Source organism: Bombus terrestris, chromosome 14, assembly GCF_910591885.1.
Source record: "Bombus terrestris chromosome 14, iyBomTerr1.2, whole genome shotgun sequence".
In the NCBI taxonomy this organism is placed as follows: Eukaryota; Metazoa; Arthropoda; class Insecta; order Hymenoptera; family Apidae; genus Bombus; species Bombus terrestris.
The window spans coordinates 6,892,730-6,919,782 of record NC_063282.1 but is presented as its reverse complement, the minus strand read 5'-3'; the positions used below and the strand labels follow the sequence as shown (position 1 = coordinate 6,919,782).

At 32.4% G+C, this 27,053-nt stretch overlaps 1 protein-coding gene across 4 annotated transcripts; it reads right to left on the bottom strand.

Moving 5' to 3' along the window:
• Positions 1–639: 639 nt before the first annotated feature.
• LOC100642940 (BAG domain-containing protein Samui) lies at positions 640–26,794 on the bottom strand. Of its 4 annotated transcripts, XR_007226338.1 has the most exons (4): positions 15,477–16,004; positions 12,216–14,370; positions 10,015–10,159; positions 4,639–4,774 (listed from the first exon to the last, which is right to left on the bottom strand). XR_007226338.1 is itself a non-coding variant. In XM_003400860.4 (2 exons), the coding sequence occupies exons 1-2, from the start codon at positions 26,629–26,631 to the stop codon at positions 2,666–2,668; spliced, it is 2,283 nt and encodes a 760-aa protein (XP_003400908.2). In that variant the 5' UTR covers positions 26,632–26,794; the 3' UTR covers positions 640–2,665. The 4 variants fall into 4 exon arrangements, 2 of the variants coding, with proteins under 2 accessions (XP_003400908.2, XP_020722369.2); XR_007226339.1 differs by lacking the exon at positions 10,015–10,159 and having other exon boundaries at positions 4,638–4,774; positions 12,627–14,370; positions 15,477–16,175; XM_003400860.4 differs by lacking the exons at positions 10,015–10,159; positions 12,216–14,370; positions 15,477–16,004 and adding an exon at positions 26,458–26,794 and having other exon boundaries at positions 640–4,774.
• Between the last annotated feature and the right edge of the window lie 259 nt (positions 26,795–27,053).

Below are 27,053 nucleotides of genomic sequence, written 5' to 3'. Positions count from 1 at the left end.
TAATATTAAATATTTTGTTTGGTAACTAAATGATTTATTTGTGTTGTACTATAACAAATTTTCTAAAATTATTTTATACAAACTTTTATAGAGAAACTGATCTTTCTTTCTTTTTTTAATGGTAGAAGTCCATTTTTCCTTGTATTGAGATACATAATACATATGTAAATATTTCTAAAAGCAAAGCTACAAAAATTGCATTTGCAATACAAAAGTTAATGTTATTAATGATATTCTTACTTATAGTAAGTACTGCTGTAGATAGTAAGTATTAGGTACTAAGTATTTTTTGCTTGTAATTGCTTGTAATAATCTATTATACATGCATACATTAAATCTAAAACCATTTATGCAATTTTTTTTTAATCAATATATCTTTAATAATTTTTGGAAATACTAATATGTCTAACTATATACCATGAAAATATAACAGTAGAATACACCAGTCTATCATGAAGCTTATGGTATAATTTACAAGTCAAAATTGGACTTATACCACTTTAAAAAAATAGACTACACAAATGACGTAATTCATGGACGCAGAAGAACTTAGTTATCAACACAGGAGACAGGGACTTTTTAATATGATTTAATATGATCTGATTAGGTTAGGATCAATATATGATTCAAACGAGCAGATTGTATTTTCAATCGAATGCGTTTGTTCATAAAATAGTTACATTTTCGCCGCACTTATACTGATGTTCTACTGATAGTTACATCATTTATTCATCCACTCTTCCTCACATATCTTTCTTTTGTATAATACATTTATTCTTTCTTATCACACACACACCACACACCAAACACCACAGATCACACGCGCGCGCGCGTGCGCACTTCTCACATGTCAGAAAAAAATACAAAATTTCTGCTTGAGAGCAAGTGATTTCTACAGATACATATGTACGTAAATATCATACAGAAACAAAAAAAAAGAAGAAAAATTGAGAAGAAACAAAAAAAGGAAGAATAATGATGAGTATCACCCTGAACAAGGAACCATAGAATAATGTACTTTATACATTATTGTTATCAACAATTTTTCTTTTTTTCAAGAGATAAGAATCAAGTTTCTTAATATTGTTAAAAATCGAACAATGATTTAAGGTAACTGTGAACGGGATACATCATTTTTCATAAAACGAACACATACGATCTTAATATGTACATACATGGTTCGTATATCACACAGAATGGTTTCGTGACAACAGATTTGCACATGGGATTGAAATAAAGTGGCTCAGAAATTCACAGATTTCATACTACACAGTAAATCAAGTAAAAAAGAACTTAATTGATTTATCTAGAAATTGATTGTTTCAGGCTAAACTATATGTAATTCGATTTTTATACAGCATAGATAACTTGCTTGGAGTGAAAATACATAGAAAAAATAATTTTGTTATCTTATAAATACTATAAAATTAGTCAATTACTTCTACATTTCATATTAAACTGGTGTTCTTCCTCCTTAGTATATCAAGAAAAAAAGCTTACAAAGATATTTAGGAAATCACAACTATGTGAAACTGTAAGTTTTTTTGTTCATTCTCTTCGTTATTAAGAATCTATAAATTCCTGAACCATCCTCTTTTAATAACCTATTATATTAGGGGCACGAAAATCGTGCTCGAATCGTTCAGCAGACGCACAATAAATTATAAATAGAAATAATAATAATAATAAAGTTAGTTTTATCATGCTTCAGGCCGTGCGCTGTAATACTAATAGTAAGAAACGGACACGTTCCATTCTTGAACGTTCGACTCCGACATCCTCAACGCGTTTCCTTGTGGATAATCGTTATCATTTTCATTATACAACACGTTTAAACATTTTCATAATCGTGTCAAATTTCTCCCACTAATCTTATTATCAATACTGACTACATGCCAGTCTCGATAATATATAGAACACTAAATATCGGTTCCTAAAAAATGCTTTTTCATTCCTTTGCTTTTACTCAGTCATTATCTAACCAATTAACTAGTCAATCAACGTCTCAATAAAAGAAAAAATATATCTAATAAATAACGTGACTAATTTAAAAAAGAAGAAATAGTAATAATAAAAACAGAGAAAGGAATTGTTCCTAAAAGGAGACCGATATTTCAGTTTCTTCGAGTGCAATCAAATTTTGCACTGAACATTATCAAAACGTGTAATACAATTCCTTGAGTATTCTATGTTCTTGCTCATATGACTTCCCATGAAATCAGCACGGGTGAAGAGTAGAAATCAGGAGGGACAGTTTTGTCCAAATGCAACGCAACAGCGTGACAGCCTTTTTGTGCTGGATATTCGTTGTACGATTCTATATACTATAAGGTTGTCTGAACATATATACTCTTCTCCTGTTTGAACCTGACTGCAACCACTTGAACGAAGGAGCAACGAAACAGAACAAAAGAACGTTTCCGGCCGGCGTAGTTTCCATGCTGACGATTGTGCGATTTTCACGTCGATCCACGACGTTCCTACCGATCTGGCATCATGAATGATCGCAAAACAGAGAAGAAATAACGACCATCAAAAGGCTTCTCTTCTCTTGTTCTCCAAAATAATGATATTCTGCTCTGGCGACAACCAACAGAATAACTTGCTCGATGCGTCCTTTGGTTCAATTAGAATCGTGACACTATATTTCTTCCTGTCAGCTATTCTAATTTGCACTAGTTTCAGTGTTCTCCGGAGCTGGCAATGGTATAGGTTTATCAGACACTGGAGCAGCCTGTTTCTTGGCCTTCCTTCCTTTTTTTGACCTGGGAGACTGCTTTACCTCACTACTCTCTATCTCCATCTTCTCCTCGGTTTTCTGCTGTTGTTCTTGGTCAGGCCGTTTACTATCAGTTTTCTCAGTTTTCTTTTCCTTGGAAGTGTTTTCTACTTTCTTATTCTCAGAAACATTTTCTATTTTTTCTCCTTCTAGAGGATTTACTTCCTTATTCCCCTCAGAGGGAATGTTCTCAGTGGTCTTTTCAGCAGAAACATCTGTTTCCTTTACTTCAGTAGTATTTTCCTGTTCTTTTTCTCCGGGAGCGTTCTCTACTTCCTTCTGTTCAGTTATAACAGCTTCGTCTGGAATTTGCTGAACTTCCATGGACGTCATTTCCGGCTTCTTCGCTGGAGTCGTTTCAATAGGCTCGCTGGAATCCTGCCGAGCATCCTGTTGTTGACTTGTGGCGTGATAAGTATCAGAGTTCTCTATTTTTTCTGTAGCAGGTTCGGTAGCTTTGTCAGATTTCTTCGTTGGAGATGATGGTGCAGGAGGCAGTGGGATTGCTTCCTTATTCTGAGACTGATCCTCTCCTTTATGATGCATGTCCAGTGTTCCAGTCTGTTCAGCTACTTCGGTTACATTAGAAACTTCTTGTTTCTCCTGTTCCTCTGACAATACTTGTTGCGATGGAAGCGGCGCCTTCGACTCCAGTAAACTAATAGTTTCCTGTATAGTCTTTATTGCGTTCTTGCGCGCCTGTCGAACATTGTCTCTACCCTCTGTCTCTATATCGTCCAATTTAATCAGTTCCCTAGTAAGCATTTCATCTAGATAAATATATTCTTTATCTGTCCTCGAGTTACCACTATATTGTTTAACTTGTTCAGCCAGAGAGTCTACTTCTTTCTGTACAAGAGCTACTTTTTCTAGAGGATCCTTTGGAACGGTAGGTTTTGGTGGTTCCTGTTGCTGAGGTTGCTGTTGCTGTTGAGGTGGAGCCTGCTGTTGAGACTTCTGTTGTTTGGATTGCTCATAATGCTGCTGCTGTGGTTGTCTCTCAGTATAATATTGTTGTTGAGGCTGTCTTTCGCAATACTGTTGCTGCTGAGGTTGTCTAGGCTGCTGGAAAGTGTGTGTCTGCTGTTGTCTTCTGGAAGGATGCTCAAAGCCGCTTGGTGGCTGATAGAAAGATTCCTGGAAGTGTGGAGACCGTTGATGGGGTCTTCCACCAAAGTGCTGACCAAATGTTCTTTGAAAGTGTGGTGGTGCATGAAACTGTGGAGGGGAAGGTTCTCTTCTGAAAGGAGAAGGTGCTCTTCTGAAGGAAGACGGGTCGTCGAAACTTCTTGGTAGCACAGGTTCGTCTCTACCTTCAACAAAAATTGGAATATGCCTAACGTTACTTTGCTGCTGAGGTTTCTGCTGTTGTTGCTGAGTTTGTGGTTGTGGTTGCGACTGTTGCGGCTGTGATTTCTGTTGCTGAGGCTGGTTATGCTGTGGCGTTATATCTATCCTAGAAACGTATCTCTGACCCTGTGGCTGCTGCTGTGGCTGTTGTTCTTGCTGTTGAGGTTGTTGTTGATTAGAAGACTGTCTATTCTCTGGAGGAGCGGACATTGAACGCTGTCCACGATTTCCTCTGTCAAGATTTTCCATGTTGTGATGGTGCTGACCTATATCCACAGTATTACGTAATCCGTATTGCGGAATTTGACTTTTCTTATGAGGTTCTTCGAAATTGGAGGATTTATTTTGCTGATTCTGGTTAATGTCCGCTTCACCGTGCGAACTGGAGGCACTGATTCCGCTGGCAGCGCTACTTCCGCTTGCTTGGCTTCGTGCGTCCTCGTCAGAGTAACCTTGTTGATGATTATTACGATCTCTATTTCCAGAGTCGCGATTTCGGTTACGGAAAGAGCTGTGGAAGGGAATGTCACCCCAAGGTGGCCCTAACAGATGATCGGCGAATTCTGGGTGGCGGGCTGCTAGATCGTCCAGATGCGCACGAATATCACTGCGTCGTCCGAAATTGTCGTCGTCGAATGGGAACCCCTGGTAACAGGTAATAGAAGTCGAAGTAAGAAATTTGTATTCTTTTTTTCGGTTTTCTTTAGTAAGTCTAAAGTGCAACTTCTGAGGTCTGTATATGTGGTGTACCGAATTTTATTTTAATTTGTTTAATTATTTATTAATCCATAAAAACAAGGGAAAAATGATGAGCAAAAATTAAGTAATAAACAAATATTTTCTTCAAGCTACGAGGAATTAGAAATATTCAGAGTAATTTAAGGTATTAGAATAATAAATACTTGTAATTCTCAAACTTCAAAAAATAGCAGGATCTTGATGAAAGAAGAAATATTATCAAAAGTGATATAATCATGAACGAAATGTTAAAGTAATTCAACATTGGCTCTTAATGAATTCTTACTATTTCGATATTCAAAGTTCAAATTTTGTTCTTAAATATTCGTGAAATGTTTTCATTTTTCTATGGCTATTAGAATATTCTTTTTTAATTTTTTCTTTAAAATTTTAAAAGACCTCAGAAGACGTCTCTATCGACTAATATAACGATGTAAGTTAAAGTTTATTTACTTAAGTTCTGCCGCTTAAGCTGTGAAATAAGCCGTGTTTCTACATTTCTTTGCGAGTTAAAGCGATTTCTTTCTCTGTAAGTCACAGAAAGCCTGATACCGAACACAATATAAGAAATATAACAAATAGTAGGTGAACACACGAATAAATGGTATTAAAAGAAAAACGAAGCGTAAAGTGCAACGCTTTGATAAATCTGTATCAAACTTCTAAAAAAATCTATGATTTCAATAATGTTACAAGATCTCGTAATGATGTATTATTAAAATTAAAAGCCATGCACAAAGTGATTAGAATGTTGTAGACATTTACAATATTTTACATACGTGAATATTAGAAAAATACTTAGAAGATTGGTTTTTTTACGATATCGGAAGAATAACCATTAACGTTACGACTTGGGGATTAGTAGTATGATAATTGACGCCATTTCGAGAAATGCGTGATTTCGCGTGGGTGTTCCACTCGTGACGACGTGTATTACGGCCTTTACGTCATTGAATAACTACATACAGTATATATATACGTGGCTGTTGCACTGTATTTCGTAGTTTCACCCACAGAAAATAATTCGGTCAAAGGAAACCGTGACTTCCTTAGCAAATAGGAATGATCGTTTAAAATTTCTTTTTCTTCCTTTAAGAAAGTATATACTTATGTCTAAACGCAAATATATAAGAATCATAGAAAATTATAAAAGATTATTAATATATAATATTTTCTATTATTTGTTTGACTTTAGATTTCTATCTTTCTGTTTGATACTTTTTATTTCAAATATAAAATTACTGACAACTATTATAGGCATTATATACAAATTTTACAACTAAAAGCTAACATTACTACTTTAGCAATTATTTGCTAGTAAAAAGTAAAATTTAATGGTAAAGAGTAATGTTTTACTAATATAGACCAATCAAAAGCAGAAGCAGATAGTGCTGTTTAATATTTTTGTTTAATAAACATATATCTAATACCGCCTTGTTTTTTAGATAAAGAGCTTTAAAAGTGCAATGATTGGCCACCTGCAGGCGAGCAATTCATCCTACACAAACTACTTCCTTAGAGCCTGAGTGAATTTTTGCTTTGTTGAGTGACCTTTTCAATATGGAAAAATGGTGCTCCGAAATATTAACCAATTTATTTTTTAACAAACAGCAATCTTTTAATATGTATCATTTTATTCGGTTCTAACAATATCTAGAAGATACCACAAAAAGCATTTTTATTCTTGTGAATTTATGTGCAATTCAAGTCATAGGACTTAGGCTTACATTTCTCTTTCTCGAGTTCATATATTAATTTCCAGTATATTTTGCATATCGACTAAAATATATAGAAAGTCTTCCATTCGTATGTCGATGCCTTTTAAAGGTGCACCACTTGATTCCGCCTATGAATCATGCACACCCGTTAAATGTTAGGAATATTTAAACTTTTCTTTCGCTTCTATCGGTTGCTTCTTTTCTTCATTATCGACTGTAATCTAATTCCTATATATTAAATATTATAAATTAAATAAAAAAGGAGAACCGAATAAAAATAACTTATATATTTTCTGACCAGCAAAATCCATAAATTAACCTTTATACGCAGACTTTTTCCGTCTATTCTGTGTGATTGAGTGTAATTGTTATTAGAAACACAGAATTCAAAAAAAGATAGACAGATCTAGCTATACGTATAAGGGCAATAAAATAGTGACAAAGGGTTGTACACAAACTTCGTTGTAAAGAGAAGTCTTCAATTCTCAAATTCATAGTAATTTATATCTTTAAAAAATTCATTAAGCTCCATAAAACCGTTTGATTCTGTGAAATTTTCGAAAATTCTCACGCCGTATAGAAGATGCGCGCGCAGCGTAAACATTAAAAGCGCGAAGACACGAAATATTTAATTAAAGAACTAGGCTATTGTCTAATCCATTATATTTAGAATTGCTGCATCTGAATCAGCTATCATCTTTTTTCTTTGTGTTTCTTTATTTTTATCTTCACTTCATCATTGCGTATATAGTTGCTAAAATAGGTTAGACCATAATTAAACTCTGTCATTAACGGCTATTAATAGTTCTTTGAAAATTTATTTTGCCTTAAATGAAATTTTCTAAGCAGAACCATTATACTAATCATCGTTCCAGTTACATTAAGGAAAGTTAATTTTCGAGCAATGTTTTTAACATTAGTAAGCTTAATAATATGAAGTAATATATAATAATAACAATGATATTATACTATTTTGACAAATTATGATCTTGTAATTGTCTTTCATTTCAGAGATATTTGTACCAAACTCTCTATATTTCATATGCATTCTTAAATTTTTCTATCCTTTATTATTGTATTTTAATAGCATATTATTATTGTAGTGGGTTAGGATGTATTCAAAAAGAATTTTAATGTTTAAAAATCATTAAAGAAGGTACTACATCACGTTCATGCAACACTTCCGATCTGAAAATTATGAAACTTGTTAATTATTATCAGATGGAGTTCCAGGAACTGTGACTGAACTACTCTGCATTGAATATTCATCCGCGTGCTGCATTCCTCGCGTTCCTTGCCTTTTATGCGACTTTTCATGATTTCATTGTTGTGTTTTTCTTGTGTATATGTATGTGTTCATGCACTGTAAGTGTAAATTACATGTAACTGACTAGCAATAAATTAAATTATAACGAAAAATCTATTAAATCAAGTCAATATACAATTTTTAATTAAATTAATGATCTATCCACTATATTTATTTTATAATTTACATTTTAATAGTTTTAAAATAACAAATATTATAAATAATATAATTATATTTATGTTCTTATATTTATATTATATAAATATAATTATTGTCGTTATTATATATATTATAGTAATAATTATTACATAATATAATAAATAATTATAAAATAAATAAAATAATTTCTGATACATTTTTGAGGTTAACTATAATTAAGAAGGAAAATTCTTATATTGTTATAAACAATTTTAAATTATTAGAAACAATGTATTTTCCATTGTAGTATGCTAGAATGATAATTTTACACACATTTTGTATGAACAAAACGTATATGTAAGAACACAAGGGAATCAAAGGTAAAGAAAAGTTCACGCCGCTATGGTTATCCATAAAACGGCAAACTGGGTGAATGTCAGCGCCGGCTCGATATAAACGAAGAACTATGTCACGGTTCTTTGAATCAAGCTCACGACAGACGAGGATTTATAGTTATTTCCTGATTTCCTCATGGTATTCTTCAGAATATACAGTTCATTTGCTTTTAATTAACATAGAAATATTCTTCGAGAGAAGTAATAGAGAAATAATAATCAAAAGAATAGTTATTTTCGTATGATTTATAATTAAAAAGTGTAAGTAGAAGAAAATGCAAGATAAATTATTCTATCTTCTAAATATTTTTATTTTCAGTTTGTATTAGTAAGAAAAAATAATTAAATTGGATTATGTTCTCCTTTGGAGAGAATGAGGAAATTTTGAAAGTCACTATTCAAATTTTATGATTTTAGAATAAACAAATTAAACGCATACTCGAATCTGGAAAGGCACTGAAAAAGAATGAACAAGAGTGTTAGAATTTTGGAAAAATCTAATTATAGAAGTCGTGAATATTCGCAGCAAAAATGTTTAGTTTCTGAAAAGTACCAAGATGACAACAACAGTAAAAGAAAAAAGCTCAATTGAAGGAATAAGTTTCTAAGATCATTAACAATGCAAAATTATTAAAACTCAAAAATACAATGAGGGAATATGAAAAAGATTTACACTATTTCTTCTCAAGAAATAGAAATTATTAAAATTTATAATATAAAGATTCTAGAAATCTTATACTGCAAAGATTTTTATGAAATACCGGAAATATGTCGCATAATGGATGAGTGAAAGAGAAGGAATACCAATCTGGTTTCACTTCCGTTCTCCAATGGTTGGATAACGCCTACGCGACATATGTCAAGGCATCATCATCGATAGTATTAAAAATAATGTTTATCGAAACCGGTTTCTTTTTTACGTGAAAAGGGGCAGCCGGTTAGATCACAGGTAAAAATACTCTGTTATCGTCTTTTCGAGAAGCCGTAAATGATATTGAGAAGACAATTTTCTTTCAATTAGTTCGATTAGACGTGATATAATTAATGGTGGAAGCAATATAGCGAAGCTCTCGTGCAGTTGACCAATGTGGACAAATATAAACATTATAAATGACTGATTACAACTTTGCTTTTGTTTTAATAGTGACCGTGGGTTATTTTGTAATAATCTACATATATAAGGTATTTAGAATTAGCAGAATTATTATAATATAAAAATAGCGATAAAAACGATAGATATGTAAAAAAATAAAATATGAAAAATAAAAAAGAAAAATAAAACTCATTTCACTCTCCATATGGAAACGGAAAATTTTTAAAAAAATTTCTTTATTTCTGTTCTTTAATCTGTAGTTAGCGTTAGGTTAGGATTACTTTTAGATCTTATCTCCAAAAAAATTAGTGTTCGTAAATATATAAATAAACGTTATAAGAATACTGAAAGGTAGATCTGTTCTTTTCAAAGATCAGAAAGCAAACTGTGAGTATTAAAATACTAAATACTTATACCACAATCTATGATTAAGCTACAGTTACAAAAAGCACAACATGCAGCTATCCAAATAACCGTTATTTCTCCTTTTATTATACCTTTTAATATATGAACTGAACTTTTACTGCACGAGATCTTGCAGATCAAGATTCCTAATCTTCCTAAGCAATATTCGCTTCGATTCTAACCTCAAAGATCCTTCCAGTATCATCGGCAGTATACTCCAAACAATAGTGTAATAAACTGAAACAATTAATCTTTGTGCTATTATTTCGATTGAGAAAATTCTTTGGAGAACAATGAACATTATCGATGATCAGAGTTGAATTTCAAGAGAAAAGACCATTTATGGCCGCAAGATATTCAGGCAAGCCTAATACGGTCGACTGGTCGGACATAAACGAGAGGAAATAAAGCGCGTAGTCAGCGAATGGACCGCGATTATGTTACGTTTTTCGTCTTTTTTTCTTCTTGCTTCTTTCTTTCTCTATCTGATTCCTTTTGGTCGCAGACAGAGCTACGGAGGAGAAACGTCTCCGTTAGTTTATTATTAGCGTCAACACGCTTATGTTTTGGAGGAATGGACCTTGTTCTAGGAGAACACGTTAAAAAGATTCAGGACCGGCTTGGGGCTTGATCAGACAAGAAGACGCCAATAAAATCGAATATTTGTACGAGTGCCATTGCACTGATAACTTCCGGTTGGAATACCATGAAGATGATAATGTAATAAAATGATCTGTGAGATGATTTTTCTGGAAGATCTTGATGATGAAAAATTTATCTGGAGACTTAAAGTAGAAGTATAGACTTCAATAAATTCATACAAAACGAGTAATGGTTCTTATAGCAAACAGAGAAAGAGAAATGACGAAATACATGTATATGATAAAACTATAGCAAAAGTATTACAAACTGATAGTCAAAAAAATTAGAAGTTATAGAAAAATAATATACTAATAAGTCAGTGTAATGAAACCATAAGAAGATTTCATGTTACATAACATTAAGATTCTATAGAGAGCCTATGGAAATTCCAGTCAAGGTGTCAAAAACCCTATATTTCATTTTAGCAAATAAACTATAAAAAGATGTATAGAGGTACCTGGAATATATCATTACATGTAGCTAGTCAATGAAAATTTTTATATTATATTTTGTACTTAACTGTACATGATTGAATTTTACTGATTTTATAAAGTAAATCGATATTTTTTCATATCAGTTTTCAGCCGAGTTTTGTAGATGGATATTTATACCTATATATCCCTATCTATGTGAATTGTAAATCATCATTATAAAACTATCGTAGCATCTACAAAATAGTTCCAAAATTGCATTTCCTGTCAATTTAGGAAACTCCTAAATAATCGGACAAAGAAGTGTTGTAATTTTAAGAATCCTAAATTTCATTTTGACTGAAATCAGTAACGTAAGTACATAAATCGTATTATAGTAACATCAAGTTAGCGAGGAATTTGTTCATCCATTCTGTTCGTCCGGAGAAAGTATGAAATCCACGGGTCGACAAGTCGACGTTTTCGAGACGGTAAAACCTACGTCATTCCTCGCGAATTCTATTTCTAACTTCCACGCGATTCCGCAGAACGCAAGAGAGAAGGTCGAAACCGACGTTAAACGCAAGAATCGAGAACATCGATAGGCGTGCATATACCTTCCTCACGTTCCCTATCAACTAGACAACACCCAAATTTCCCATGGGATAGGGTAACATCGATTATACTATCCGTTCAACAAACTCATCAATAAAAAGAAAAATAATACAGATAGTAAAACAATAAAAAGTAAAAAAATAAATAAATAAATGTTCATTATATTAAATAGAGACGAATCATATAATAATTAAAATATGCAAATTATATCGAAAAATCGATGATAACCTATACATGTAGAAGGAAGTAAAACAAATCAAAAGGTGCGCAATACTACTTTAGAACGATCTGGAAAAGTCTTGGCATAAACGTCACGAGTCGACTATATCAACGTTTAGATCGCATGATTCGACATACAGGCTTGGAGCAACGTCATAAGCCGATTAACACAACTTCTTTACATTATTCTTGTCTGATACTTAAGTGTATGTTCGAGTAACAAACAAGTTATAGTGTAATATCGAGATATTGAAGTATCGACGAATAAAAATAACATACCGTCCATTACTCTTAACTGTAACACGTTAAAAAATCGTATATTCGTTCCGGTTGTAACAAATACATATGTATTATGTACTGCGGAATATACGATGGGAATGACAAAAAAAAAAGATGGCACCACTTACGGGAAACGGACGATCCAAATCAATCGGTTCTCCGAATTCGGATGCTTTGTCCACGATGACAGGCGAGTCCATTTTTTGGACCCTTTGATCCGTGCCTGATTTCGAATACGTGGTGTTCCTTTTTTCCTTCTTTTTTCTCAGGAGATGCGATTTTTTTTTAATATGCTGGTATTTTTTCTCACACACTAAGAGGTTAAGTTCGTGCCTCTTTTACCGTTAAGAGCTCGCTCTGCAGGTTAAGTTTTTTTTTATGTATATATTTGTTTATACGTTTTCAAAAGATCAGCCAAGAAGCTCACTAAACAACAGCGACGGCGTGTTAACAAAAAAGGCGAAACGAAAAAATAAACGTTTGGAAAAAACACACTTTCGTTTTCTTTCTCTTTTTGCTTAAAGATCTTGCAAAGTTACCCGAGTCAATTACGTGCGACAGTTGTCTTTAGCCTCTCCCTTCGATCTTCTCTAGGTAGCACTCTAGCTTTCTGTCTTCTCTTCCTTTTGCTGTCAGATTATGTAATTGGACCACTATCAGCGTTACTCCGTCTATTTTACACTTGTATCACTCACTCGCAAATAAAAGGTTCTGCATTAGAAGAAGGAAATGTTCTCTTGAGAAAATCCTCAAGATGCACGCGTTATAGAAGACACTCGTTTCAGGTCAATAGCGAAACTGTCAGCGCGCTCCCGGAGCAACTTAAATATATTTGTTGTGTGGGCTGTATCAAGAGCCACGTGACTGCCACCGAGCGTAGCCGAACCCTCACGGAAGTAATCGAACGAACACACCAGACGCTACTAGAACGTTCCTCTCTGGCTCTTTCGAGAAATCATTTGGTTTTCGCGCACTTAAACGGCACGCGACATTCGAACTGAAGAATGACAGAGAACGTTCTTACTGTACTTTTTTCAGATATTCACAGATAAAGATAATTGAAGTTGAGATCGACCTTATCACTGATTGTCTAAAATAAAAAGTACGTTTTGTCGAAAAATATGTATATTGGAAACATCATAAAATTCATATTATTTTATGTTCATATATAATCTAGTAAGTTTTTCTTGTTTCGTGGATTTTTTAATTCCTAATAAATAAACAGAGTTTTTAAATTACGTAGAGTGTTAGGATATTTATGATTTCGAAAATATTTATTTTTTTCACGTTGAAATCGGTTTGAAATATTCTTTCAGCATGATTTATCGTCTGTGCCAATTGTGGGTCGGTATTGTCAAGTTTTTCCATTTTTCGTTTTACAATCAACCTACCGAGCAAGGCTGTACTCTGGACTTGTTTACCTATATCCTTTTATAGTAAGCATGAATTCCCTTCACATGTTTGTATTCCTATCCGAAAAGTTGGTCAACTCGTTTTCCTTCCTTGCAACCAATAATCTCACTATATAAATAGATCATCATTAATCGAGTAGAATTTTCGATCGTGTTATTATCCTCAAAATTCGATTTATTTTTTTTTAATGTAATATTAACCATGAATCACTCGATGTAAGTATAAATAGACCGTGTCTGATTCAAAGGCACTGTTTCAGCGTAAAATATATATAGACTACATATTGTTCCCAATAAGAACTAAATTGGGCGGTTAATAAATAAAACCCATATGTATTAACAAGATATATTTTTAGAATTTATCGAGTTTTAAATAGGATCGTTACTGTAATTCTGATAAGATTCTTCTGACACTATATGTAACGTTAAGACCCACTAACAATTTTAAATGGTAACTAAAGAACTCTCCATGACCGATGGAGAAATTTCGCCGAAAAATTCCAATGAAAATTTAACACTCACCTCGATCCAATAATTATTTCGTAATTAATGAGAATTCTATACATCGTGTTTGTTGCATAAGCGTTTGAGGGAATGTTTTATCACGTAATGTCAACTGATTATATGTCAACTTGGCTTTACGATTTCAGATGTATTATACCGCTGAAGTACTAAAAGTCAGCCATTGAAAATTAGTCATACGATCGCAGTATTTGGCCCCGATCCAAACCTCTTCTGCTGGACGTGAAAATACGTGTGCAGGTCGTGTGGCCAGGTATCATGTAATATAGGTGCTTTGTAATCAAGATATTGCATCGTGACGCAACAACAAACCGAGACCTTGCTCATCGTGACCTAACTTTATCATCACCTAATGATAAAATTTCATCTTATCTATATTTGTAATAATATAGTAGTATTAGTGAAATAAATGAATTCTATTCGAGTTATGTAATTATAGATTTGTTTAAATTTCAAAATTATTTAAATATATACACCTATCTTTTTTTTTGAGAATAATCGTTCTATACAGAAGAATTCAAAATAATATTTACATTAAATTGATATTATAATATTCTAATGTGTCTAATGTGCCAGTAAATGATTCAGAAGAATTCTATTTAAAGCTACATGTTTAACTGTTTTGCATCGTGTTGATCAATATGATACAATTTGATGATTTACTTTTTTAAATATTCAAGGATGACGATAGAATAATTAATACTATAACTTCAACCGTGAGAACACTATATTTAAAGGCGACTGCAAGTGACATAATAGTACATAGAGTATACCTATACAGCCGGTTATGCCATTGAGATGTAATTAATGGTATATAGAAACCTTTGAAATGATGCTTGATTGGATAAAGGCCAAGCAAAGTAGGAATAAGATTTCATAATCTAATGCGCGATTTTCAATTACCCTTCGGAAACTTCCATAATTCATTAAGTAACTTTATATGTTTTTTTATCTAAAAATTAATGTTTTGTAATTCATATTCATTTAAGATATTTTGTAATTGATATTTATTTAAATATAAACAATATCTTAACATTACCTGAAAACGTTTCACGAAAATATATTTCTACTTATTTTTATGTCTTTATCCATAATAATGTTAGCATGTAATTTATAATATTTAATGGTAACGCGCCAATGCTACAATCATAAAAAGCAAAGAAAAAGATTGACGTAATGATGTAAAAAATGTAAATTCTCGATCTTCATTTTTGAAAGTGCATTATTCTTAGGATAATTATTTATAATAATATAGTGAATTACTTTTGCTACAAATATAATTATTTTTATGAAAAATACTATCTTTTTATCAAAATAATAAAGTTATGCAATCCATTTGGATATCTTTAATTTAAAAAAACAATATAAATTAAATTTCATCTTGACAAATTAAATGGGGCTTAAAATATCAACAAAAAAGTATCAAAAATGGTTTATTACTCGCGCTATACGTACATTTAATAACAGCGTGAGCGAGCACGTGGTACAGCGTCGCGAAACATCAAATTATAATTCCTTTATGATCACCAAGGTGCAATTTTGTCTATGCGTTGTGGAAATCGTGGAATCAGCTTCCTGTGGAATATTTTTGAAACGCAGTAGAATCGGATTGAAACTTTCAATAGTGTCGAATGTTTATACCACGCTTGACAATAAGCAGGAAACACAGATCGAATCGTACACTTCGACGAACATGTCGATTTGCACATGCATGAGTACACAACGGCAATTCGCTCGATAGATGACTCACTTCGTGTTCCCCTACAATCTACAAGATAGAGATTATGTAATCCATTGCTTGGCAATACATCAGCGAACTGCCATCTGCGGATTCTGTAGAATTCTATAAGCGAATATTGCACTTCGGTGATCTTGCACGCGTGAGACAATGGCAAGAATAAATTGTACGTGTGGTAGTCCTCCATGGTTTTCGAACACTTTATACTTCCATGTACAACTTATTATCAAGCACGATCTTCATCTCTGACTTTCAGATGTTTCGAATTATTCGTTTCGAATCACCATTCAAGGATTCTTATAAGATTGCAGAAGTGTGATATACATAAATGCTACTGGTATTTCTACCTTCCGAAAACGTTTTAACCTTTTAATGCTTAAATTATGAAAATGGAATTTTACAATAGGGGTAGAAAATAGCGGTTTGTTATATATATATATATGTATGTATGTATGTATGTATAGACTGCAGATATTTATGCAGATCCAAATTTTTATGAATACAACTAAAGAAATAAAACTTAGATAGAGATTTGTTTCATTCTCTATTAACAGATGTTTTACTTTGAATATCTCATATATTTTGGTATGTCATCATGTTATTATGTATGTAGTATCGGGGCCAAAAGGCCTAGGATATCGGTTGAACCATGAACAATGTTGTAAGAGCCGAGGCATCATCGGTTCCGTCAATGTGTCGTCGGTCCTTCAGGTAGTCTCGTAGAAAAGGCCTACGTGACCCTGGCCACGGGCCTTCGCAGAACACATGCGTGGTGGGGCTAAGAAAAGACAAAGGGATGCTAGCCCAGGGGGTATGAATTAATTAAAAGTCGTAGAGTGTGAGTTGAGAAGCGAGAGTGAGCGAGTGCAGAAGCCGGAGAGTGTAAATCGGGAAGTCGAAAGCGGAGTATGAGAAGAAAACGTACGACAGCATTGTAATCAGTTCGTTGCTTTGAATATCATTTATTAAATCAAAACATCATTACTTGTCCTTTCCTCTAAGACTCATTTAGTTACTACATGTGTATACCTACATCATATGCATCTTTATGTCCTTAAATTTTACAAAATTATATAACAATCCCCAATCTAATTATGGATATGTATCACATGATAAATACTAGTATAATTTTATGAAAATGATGTATAAATTTGTTACGAATATAATAAGTACAATAATCACCAACCAATTAGGATTACAAATTTCTCATTCAATCTTCTAATTTATAATGATAATGATATTAATGATAACGAGACGGAATTTCTTTTATGGCGAGAATAATCCACGAATAAACCTATATACACGTCTTGTGTAATATGTGAAACAAATTGTAAAACTACTGGTTTCACTCATCACGTAAAATGATTGAAAAGATTGATGCCTAATAAGAGACAAGTTTTAAGGTTAGGAGCAGACTTTTAACAGGGATGGACATTGAATAATCTAACGATAAGATCAATGAGAATAATTTTCATATTCTTTTAAATTTGATAATTTAATGTAACTGAACGTAATAAAACTTGGATTTTCTTTGAATATCGATAGTTCAAAGCTGCGTGTCAGAGTCATGGCAATAGAAGAGAATGAAATTTGTTTCGATTCATTAAAACGATGACACGATGTTTAAAAGAGAAGATCATCTTTATATATTCTGTACGAGTCAAGTCAGGAAAGATAAATAAAATTATATACCTAATAGCTCAATTTAAGTGCTTTTTATGACGATACAAATATCATAAATCATTAGCAAAGGTGAATGCCATAACAAGAGTTCGGAAAAATGTTTTGTTGCCTGTCGTGTTTCCATTACGATAGCAAATTACAAATTAATATATTCACGCTTCGTACAACAATGAATATTAAAATATTTTTATCTGGAATTTTTATTTATACAATATATTATTTATATTATATTCAAAAAATGCTTTCATCTATGAAATTGATACACAGTTAAAACAGAAATGGTATACATATATCTTAATAATTTTTGTGAAGAGTGTTGCCATCTAACGGTTCAATAACTAAGTTGCAAAATGTAAATTACACATTTCTTATGATATAAACGATTTTATAGTTTTTGAAGAAAAAGACGTAAATTGCAATTTGTAATTTGTAAATTGTCACGTGACAGATATGTATGTATTAATGAAATATTATCCAGTCAATAATTCCATCTTTTCATCTCTTTACAAAACTCGAACTAAATTAAACGTCTCTCATGGAGACTTAAAAGTAAGTATAATCGTTAATATTCAAAATCGATCGAACAAATCGTGGATCACGTTATTCGATATGAGAACTTATTGCAGTCTCGTCTTCGATTTTATTTCTCGATCTTGTTCACGCGTTTCGATCACTCGCACGATCATCGATAATGATGATCGATGATCTACGGTGATCGATGGCGCGGCCAGGAAACTATGAAGCTTGAGGAAGTGCTCGATCGCCATTCCTTAGCAGACTGAAGTTTCGTGACGTCATAGAGATGACTGTAGAGTGTAGAGAAGTAAAGACTGATTTCCTTACTGGCTTACGGATATCAGCATATCTCTACTCATATACTATGCTATACATGCATGCATTCTTGCACGCATTAGGCCCGCGTGTAAATACATACTACGTACTTACTTCTAAAATTCTTACTGTGAATTTTTATACAATTTCATATTGTTATTAACGTAACTGAAGAAATGGAACCTATATAAAAATTTATTTCATCCATTAAATCTAAGGTTTTATTATGATACTTATATATATAATTTATTAAATATAAATTTGATAGCATAATCTAAAATCATTGATCTACGAATTTGATTTGAATACGATTACGACCTGTTATGCATTCTTGTATTAGATTATTGCTATGAGAAGTGAAAATAAGAATGATCAATGTGTACACTTTCACACGGAACTGCGCCGTGTTTCACGCGCAACAAAGCATGATATGCACGTGTATCGAACGACCAAAGAGTGAAAGGAAAAGTGGAGATTCCTACTACAGGTCGAACGCATACACTCGGAATGCTCCATTGATGCAACAAGTATACTAGTCTCAACACGTCGGTCAACGCCGCGTTCTCTTATTTTTTACTCCGATCTTTGAGATTTTAAAATTGGTGTAAGCTGTCATTATATAATTTTGAATCACTATTTTACCTCACAATCATAATAGTCTCTGTGAAATATTTTGAAATTAGAGGATCGGAAATTTTTACGAACTAGACTAGCAACAGAAACATTTTAGATACATTTCTCCTTTGTTCTATAAATCATAGTGGAGTTCTCGCGAATTTAATTATTAATTTAGTTATTATATTAAGTAGATATTGTATACTGTACAATATATTTAAATATCGTAGCATTATATTTAATGTATACAAAATAATATATATTATATGATGATACTGAATACATAATGTTTTAGTTATTAATTACTATGTATTAATAATCGGGTGTTTCTTTTTCTCAAATGTTGTATATGCCTTATATGAAATAATAAATAATGTAAAACTTTTGGACATTGGTATGAAAGATACTAAAGGTTTGTTAATAGATGAGGATCAATATTGTACGTTTGAAATACTTCAGCCAATTGTAATTGATATAGGGCGTGGCGATAAAAGCTAAAAGCTCGCTAAAAGCATCGAAGGTCGAGGACACCATGATACCAATCTTCATGCACAAGGACTATGTAATTTTCAAAGATCTTTGAAAAAGCATTGGACATACCTCTTAGGAAGCGTGTAAAGAATTTGATTGTGCAGTAATATTATAACAACATTGTCATACTCGATGTATACGAACAGAAATGATCTTCGAGATAAGACACACAACCTACTACAATCATGTCTTTACTTTTATTACTTCTTTCTTTGTGTTTGCAATGAGAAGATATCTTCAAGAATGTACTTTGTATAATTAAGAATGTTCTATAAATTCGTTACTTGTTTAAGAACCATATTCTCGGGGATTATTTCAAAATTCAAAATATATCTTGTATTATTCTTGAAACATATAAAATAATATAAAAACCTCTAAAGCTTTTGCGTTATATTTAGTATATAATATATGTAGGAAGAATTTGTAAAATTTTATGTTGTTATAACATGTTTAAGAGATTTGATAGGTTTATTTATTTCCTTAGAAAGTCCATTTCATTCCATCCTATTATTAATAATTATCTACGTATTGAGAATACGATTCAGAGTTTTTACTCTGTATAATATCTTAATTTTAATTGTCTTGATTTTCTATAACTAGAATTTCTCTACTTATAAGAAAAAATATTGTAACTTCTTCCTTCTGACTATATTTTTTAATTTAATTTTAAGTTCAAAAATTGATAATTGCTATCAATAAATCCTTTAAATACCAACATTATGATACCAAATACTTTTCTCATGAATAAAGGAACTTCCACGATTATAGAGGGTTAAATAATATGTCAATTCCCAAAATTCGTTGCAGGAAGACACGACATGACCCTTTCCCTTCGAACGATTCGTAGAACTGGCCATAAAGCGGATAGGAATGCCGCTTCATGAATGACGTTCACCAAGGAAAGTAGGAGGGATAATCAAGGGTCCGCGACGTGGTTCTTAGAACGGAGAAAGAGGGCACTTTTCAAGACGTCCCTTTCCACGCACGATGAATCCCAATGACTTTGTGAGTCATCGCATGAAAATTGCAGTGGGTGTAACGAGGTGTCTTATCTTGCAGTTAGCACCAAACTTTGCCTGGTTCAATCGGAGACGAGTCACCATTGATGCATTACCATGAAACATCATGCAGCATTACAAGTCATAGGGAAGCTCCACTATTACAAAATTATAGGAATAGTATCATTTAATTCTGGATTATTATGATGGAGTACTACATTCTCCACTTCTTCCATTTTCTTCTTCCTTTTTGAAAATATAAAATTAAAAATTTTTAACCTTTAATTGATCGCATTTTCTTAAATCTTTAAGGAGAGAATGCTGTATCATATTACATTATTATTCTCCTTTGCGAATTTAAATACTTGTTTGTCTTATCTTTCTTCTAATTATCTTTAAGAGAGATCATACAGCGGTTGTTTATAGATGTTACTTCTATTTCAGGACTGGTAATTCTTTATTATCTATACTTTTTAGTATTTTTCTGGTATGAAGAGGCATATCTAGTAGTAGATCTAAGTTCTAGCCAGAACCAATAAAATATTCCCTTGATATACTTTTACCCTCTCCAAGCATTTCTGTCTCCATAACATTTTCCACGTCGATATCCAGGACGGAGAAGTGAATGGGAACCGCAAAAAAATGAAAGAAAATCGGCCAGTGACGGCAGCAATCTTGCCAGAGTAAATATTGATGCAGGGGTCCAGACGGATGACTACGTTCTATACCAGAAATGATCATTTCTATCGCACTTTCAAGACTTCATCTCTAGAAAAGAACTTCATAAAAAAATTTGTATATCTTTTCTGAAGATGGATCAATATCGGCAAAATTATAAAACAGAATACTTTGTCGTTTCTTTAAAAAATATTATGAAAAAACAGTATTTTTTATCCAAGTTAGAGGAAATGTTCTTTTAAGAATACAGATTGATATAAAGAAGAAAATGTATATGTTAAATACATGTAAAAATACATTTGACCACCATTTGCTGACTCTTTCTCGTATGAGAAAGATATTTCTGAAAATAAAAAGTGATATAAAAAAGAATAAAAAGAAAAAAAAATAAAGATAAAATCTGTGGCTTAAGTTAGATAGAATTATTCTTTTAAGAATAAAAAAATATATTCTCATTGAATTGAGATACTCTTCCCTTTTTTCGGTATAAAAAGTTGGTATAAAAAGGATCTTGACAACCATGAAGTAATGCTGCTTTTTTTCTCGTAAGAGATGCATATCATGAAGCAATGTTCTCAATTTTCAAACACCATCGGCATGTTCGAAGACCTAGGAACGTTCTCGACGACGAAGTCGTCGCCGACGCCAGAGCCTCTGAAAATAGCTGCCATTGATTCCCTCTCGCCATTCCAAACCAAGAACCGTTCGATCCAGAATAATCTGTCCATTTGATCCGTGACATTTTCCACGCACACGTTACATTTCTTGCAAATCATCAGAAATTTTACATTTGCAGAATTTTTTAGATTTACTGGAAGATACCATCTCGATCACGCGGCTAAGACATTTATCCTTTCTTCTATCTTGTTTCTTTGTATTGTTAGTATTAAATATACTTTTACGGTAGTAATTACGAAATTATCTTTCTTCTCTTTTGTCCTCGCTTCTTCTTTGAATTTCCCCCTTTCTGCGAAATTTTGGGTACCATATTTTTATGCACATAACTAAAGAAGTGTAAAAGCAGAAAATTGTTTCATCCATTCTTCACAAATCTTATAATGAGTTTCGATACTTTATACACTTCTCCTGTAGAATTTTCCTTGAAATTTCCCATAAATAAAATAGAATATCTCGCATTAATTCCATTAACCCTGACTTATCTTCTAATCCCAAAAAAGAAAAAAGATATTTTTAGCTCAATCCTCTATTTTTAAAAAATAATATGCTTTCCAAATAATTCCAAGTCTACTGAGCTATCAACCGATTGAAGAAGTTCGAAAATTAAAAAAGTCCAGTCTAACTAATATTCTTCTATCCAAAGAAGATTGCAACGAAGCAATGCATTCTGGCTTCGTATCATTACTTTAAAAGGAACGCACCCTCCGTCAGAACGATCTTATCGATTGATCAATGAAACGTTTTATTGTTGAAAACAGAGAAGGGTCTATGGTGAGGCGAATAAGTGGTAAGTCATCTCCCCGGCGGGCGTTTGGCAACAAACACGTTATTTCTGGGTCCTTTGCCGGAATCTGTCTGCACTTCTGAAAAGCCAACGATATCAGCCCGATGTAGAGCGACTGCTCTCTATGGTAGAATTGCGAAACTTACCGCACGTATACCATATTGATCTCATTTCGTACTCGTGTACCGGTACGTCGTCACCCTCTTTCTCTCAGAAGGGACGTTTAATGCAATTGGGGTGGTTTTAATAGCCCACTAGCTTTATAGACTTCAATGAATAGAACAGAACCCTCTACAAAGATACGAGGAAGCTCGAGTAGGCCTTTTATAGATAATACACTCTGCGAATTCCTTTGTTGCACACTTGCCAAACTACTGGTTTTGTATTAACACATTAATAACATTTCATTTGTAATTCATGCCGATCGATTTACATTGCTCAATTCTGTTAATATTGAAGTTAAGCGAAGAAAATTGCGAAGATCAGCTAATATTCTTTCGATAGTATTTCTTCTTTCATCTTGATTCTACAGTTTGATGAAATTTGGTGAAACTGAAGTATTTATCAATATGATAAACTACTTATTCAGTTCGGTTTCTTAATAACATAGTTGTGAAATTCCAAAGACTTGATTAATATTTTTCGAGTAGTATTTCTTCTTTCAGCTTGATATTATAATTTGATGAAATTTGATAACATTGAAGTATTTCTGACAGTATGTTAAACTAATTTCTTCTGAAATTATAAAAAGCTTTTGTGTATCTTTCATTTATATAGCGGGCTTCTGCAAAGTATTTATTATCTTAATATATTTTCGGTATTTTAAGAAAACAACATGTAAGTTACATTTTTTATGTTTCCTAATAATGTGCAACTATTATAATTGGTTCTTAATGGGCTAAAATTATAGTACTTCGTCTTCATATTATTCATAGTATCAACAAATCTGAGAATCTTTATATTTCTAACCAGTTCTATATAAACGATGTCTCATCCAATTTATTGCTCCTTTCTTAAAAAATTTCTTAGATTTTTAAAAATATTTTATTCCCAAATATCTTATACAATTCCGTTTGAGAACTCGCGAATAGATTAAAACCAGCAATTGTTTACCGCATGTATCTGGTGCGAATCTTTATTGTTTTTCGATAAAAGTGCAATTAAATTTTTCCACGAATACAAAGATATTGTCATATCGATAAGCAAAATACCAAAATTATATTTTTTATAACAAGAATCACATATCACATTTCTTGAAAATCTTATGCTTCTATATTTTTGTATATAAAATCAGAAATTCCATAAAGACGCTTCTATTACGGACTATTATCGTAACAAGGAAGGTATAAATACAACTAGGGAAAAGACATCGTGTTTTTTGGAAGAAAATTATCATTATATCGTTAATGTATTTCAGAATTGGATAAAGACCCTTTTATGACGACCAAAAACAGCAATTTCCGCCATTCTCATGGATCGACGGTCATTTGAACGCTTTTTTCCCCCCAGAAGACGTTTAGATTAATCGATTTTGTTTCGTTCATTATGCACCAAGATGGCGATCGAAGTTGAACGAAACGAGGACATACGAAAAAGGAGGGAAACCCATGGCCTCCGTTTGAATCATCAATCGTTTTCCTTTTACTATATGAACAATTTTAATTCCATATTCACCCTGCAATAGCATACTACCTTTTTGGACATGATACCCGCATATTTAATCTATATAGAAAATACTAAAAATACTTAAGTAACTTTCAGACATTTAGTTCAGAACTATAAGATTATATGTTAAAGCAATTTTATATTTGCAATTATTTTACTTAGACTTTTTCAATGGAATGAAAAAAATCCCATTTTCAAAAAAAAAGCTCTTCGTAAATTTGTTGAATTTGAAATAAAAAGCAGATGACGGCTGATACTAAGCTACTTGGTTTTTAAGGCTCTCTTTACATTCGCATAGATAGATCGATATCGACGGTAGATAAGTCAACCTACTGTCTATATGAACCGATTAGTGCAGTTTTAATCTCTATATATACATAGTTTATGTATACATACAAAGTGACACTGAGGTAAAGTAATCGTAACTTCAAAACTATCTTATTATTATATTAGGAAGTTATCGTATTATTATATTTCCCTTCTATACATATCAAAATATTAGTTTATTTTCACAACAATATAAAGTTCGTCGATAAAAAAAATAATACAGGTGGATATTTTATTGTGGTATTCATTGGGACAATCTCGATTATCACAAGATTACCGAAATATTTGATCGTTAAATTGTCTTGTTTACATGAGTCTAAGGTCACAGTTCGAATTGAGTAATATTACAAGGGATACTGTATCGAACGTATTAAAAATTTTTCGTTATTCTTTTTAATGATAATAAAACGATTATTGTATGGAACACATAATATGTAGTGCGTTGAGACGATCGCAATAAAATAATTGAAAAATTTTCACGGTATCCGATACAGCTGTAACGGTCACGCGACCGCCATGAACTATGACAATTGGCTCGTTGACAACGCGGAACAGGTGATTCGGCATAATGAATACAATTGCAAATTTTTGCAACGTTCACATAGCATAGAAGAATAAAATAATAAAATCCTATATATATATATATATATATATAAACGTATATAAATACGTATGTAAATATTAAAATATAAATTATATAATACCATTATCCTCATTTTAACGCTACGCTATCAAATTAGTTAAAATAACTGGTATCAGATTTTTTGTTTTTGCAAGTATATTTGATGATGTCAATATTTATTTTTATTGTAATAGAAACACACACCTATTTGGTTTCGTCATTAACTATAAACTGATACATTTAAGTACATACATATTAAGAGTTAGTAGTTCTTGTGTTAAAACTAAAATACTTGTCGTAATTAATTTGTAACAACACGATTTCGACAATACTATATTCAGTGCAAAAAACATCACCCTACATGAAAAATATTGCACTTATGAACCTATCACACATTTATATTTTTTCGAATCTTTATACATCAGGGTACTTGAAAAATGCCGATCACCAATAAACACGACAATTTTTTCACTTTTTGCCTTCTGAAAATATCGGTATTGTGACAAGAATAACCGACAAGCAGAGAAAACTAAATACATGCTGGTGAAACGATGTAGAAATTGGGCCACTCTATAAATAAAGAATTTTCGTACAACACATTCAAATCATGCAAGAAGGAACACATTTTTTCGACATTCCAAAGTGACTCTAATGAGGGTATAAAGGTATAATAATTTAAAAAGTTGTTCGACGAAAAATTACCCGTTTACCTTTTGATATTCTGTTTTGAGTTTGTATCATTATATGTATAGATCCATATAGTATTTAGTAATATTTTTTTAATATTAAAATTTTTAGTTACATTTGAAATCTAGTGCTATTGGTGAATATTTCTAGACGTACTTCAAACTTAAACTGATAGAGTATTGATATTGCAATTCTACCATGTTGTTACTTATATTATCATTATGTTGAATTAAACTATTTAAACTAAACTAATAGTGAAAATTACTATTTAAATTACTAAATAAAATGAACAAAATATCGTAATTTATAACAAATACATTTTACATGAACTTGAAAATAAACTTTTGTACCAACAGAAACAAAAGTTAACGATGTTCTATCATAATTTGACACTGAAATATGAAAATCTGAAGGTTAACAAATAAAGTACAATTAACTCTTAAAACCGTAATGAGAAAACAACATTTACGCTTAGAATAAAAATATGCTTTACATAAAAAGCATCATTCCAAAAACTTAATTTTAATAATAAATATTATGTTCCACTGATTTGCACGATTTGATTTTAAATGGAGATTTACGTAAAGAGACAAACTCACCCTTGAGAAAGTGGAATGTCGTTCGAAGGGATCCCGTTGCGATCTATTTGTAGGCTCGAAGAAAGACTTGCTGTCTTCGTCGAACTGTTGTTTAATCTCTTGCAGAAGTTCGTCGCCGGATTTACCACGTAGTCTGTCGCCGAATTTCGGCCGGTCGCGAAAGTAGAAAGACATAGTTGGGTCTACACGCGCACAACCGTTTCATGCACGATCAGTGAACGTTACACTTGTTGCCTTTTAGCCAACACGCTGTACCAAATTTAACTTGAAATAGTTTCCTTTTTTCACGATGGTCACGAAACGAGTACCTCATACAATTCCCCTACGAAGCGTTGCGCGTGACTGAAAGCTCGCGCCGAATCATGGCGAGAATAATCAAAGAGCGCGCATGCTCACACCGGCCTGTGTAATCGTATCTTTTCGGCACGAAACGTGCGCTTATTGGCCCGTCTTCAATTGTCGGCCAATCACAGCGCGCATATCGTCACCGATTTATCTCGAACTACTCCGATATTCGCGATGCACGTTCTGATGTACACAAACAGTACACGTCTTACGATCTAAATTTAATCGTTAGCTATTTAAGTTTTGCATTT

Excerpts from the sequence above, each read along its gene's own strand:
- LOC100642940 (XM_003400860.4), bottom strand. The coding sequence starts at position 26,631 with ATGTCTTTCTACTTTCGCGACCGGCCGAAATTCGGCGACAGACTACGT. Across the intron at positions 4,775-26,457 it reads GACATTCCACTTTCTCAAGG|GGGTTCCCATTCGACGACGA; the intron begins GTGAGTTTGTCT and ends ACCTGTTACCAG.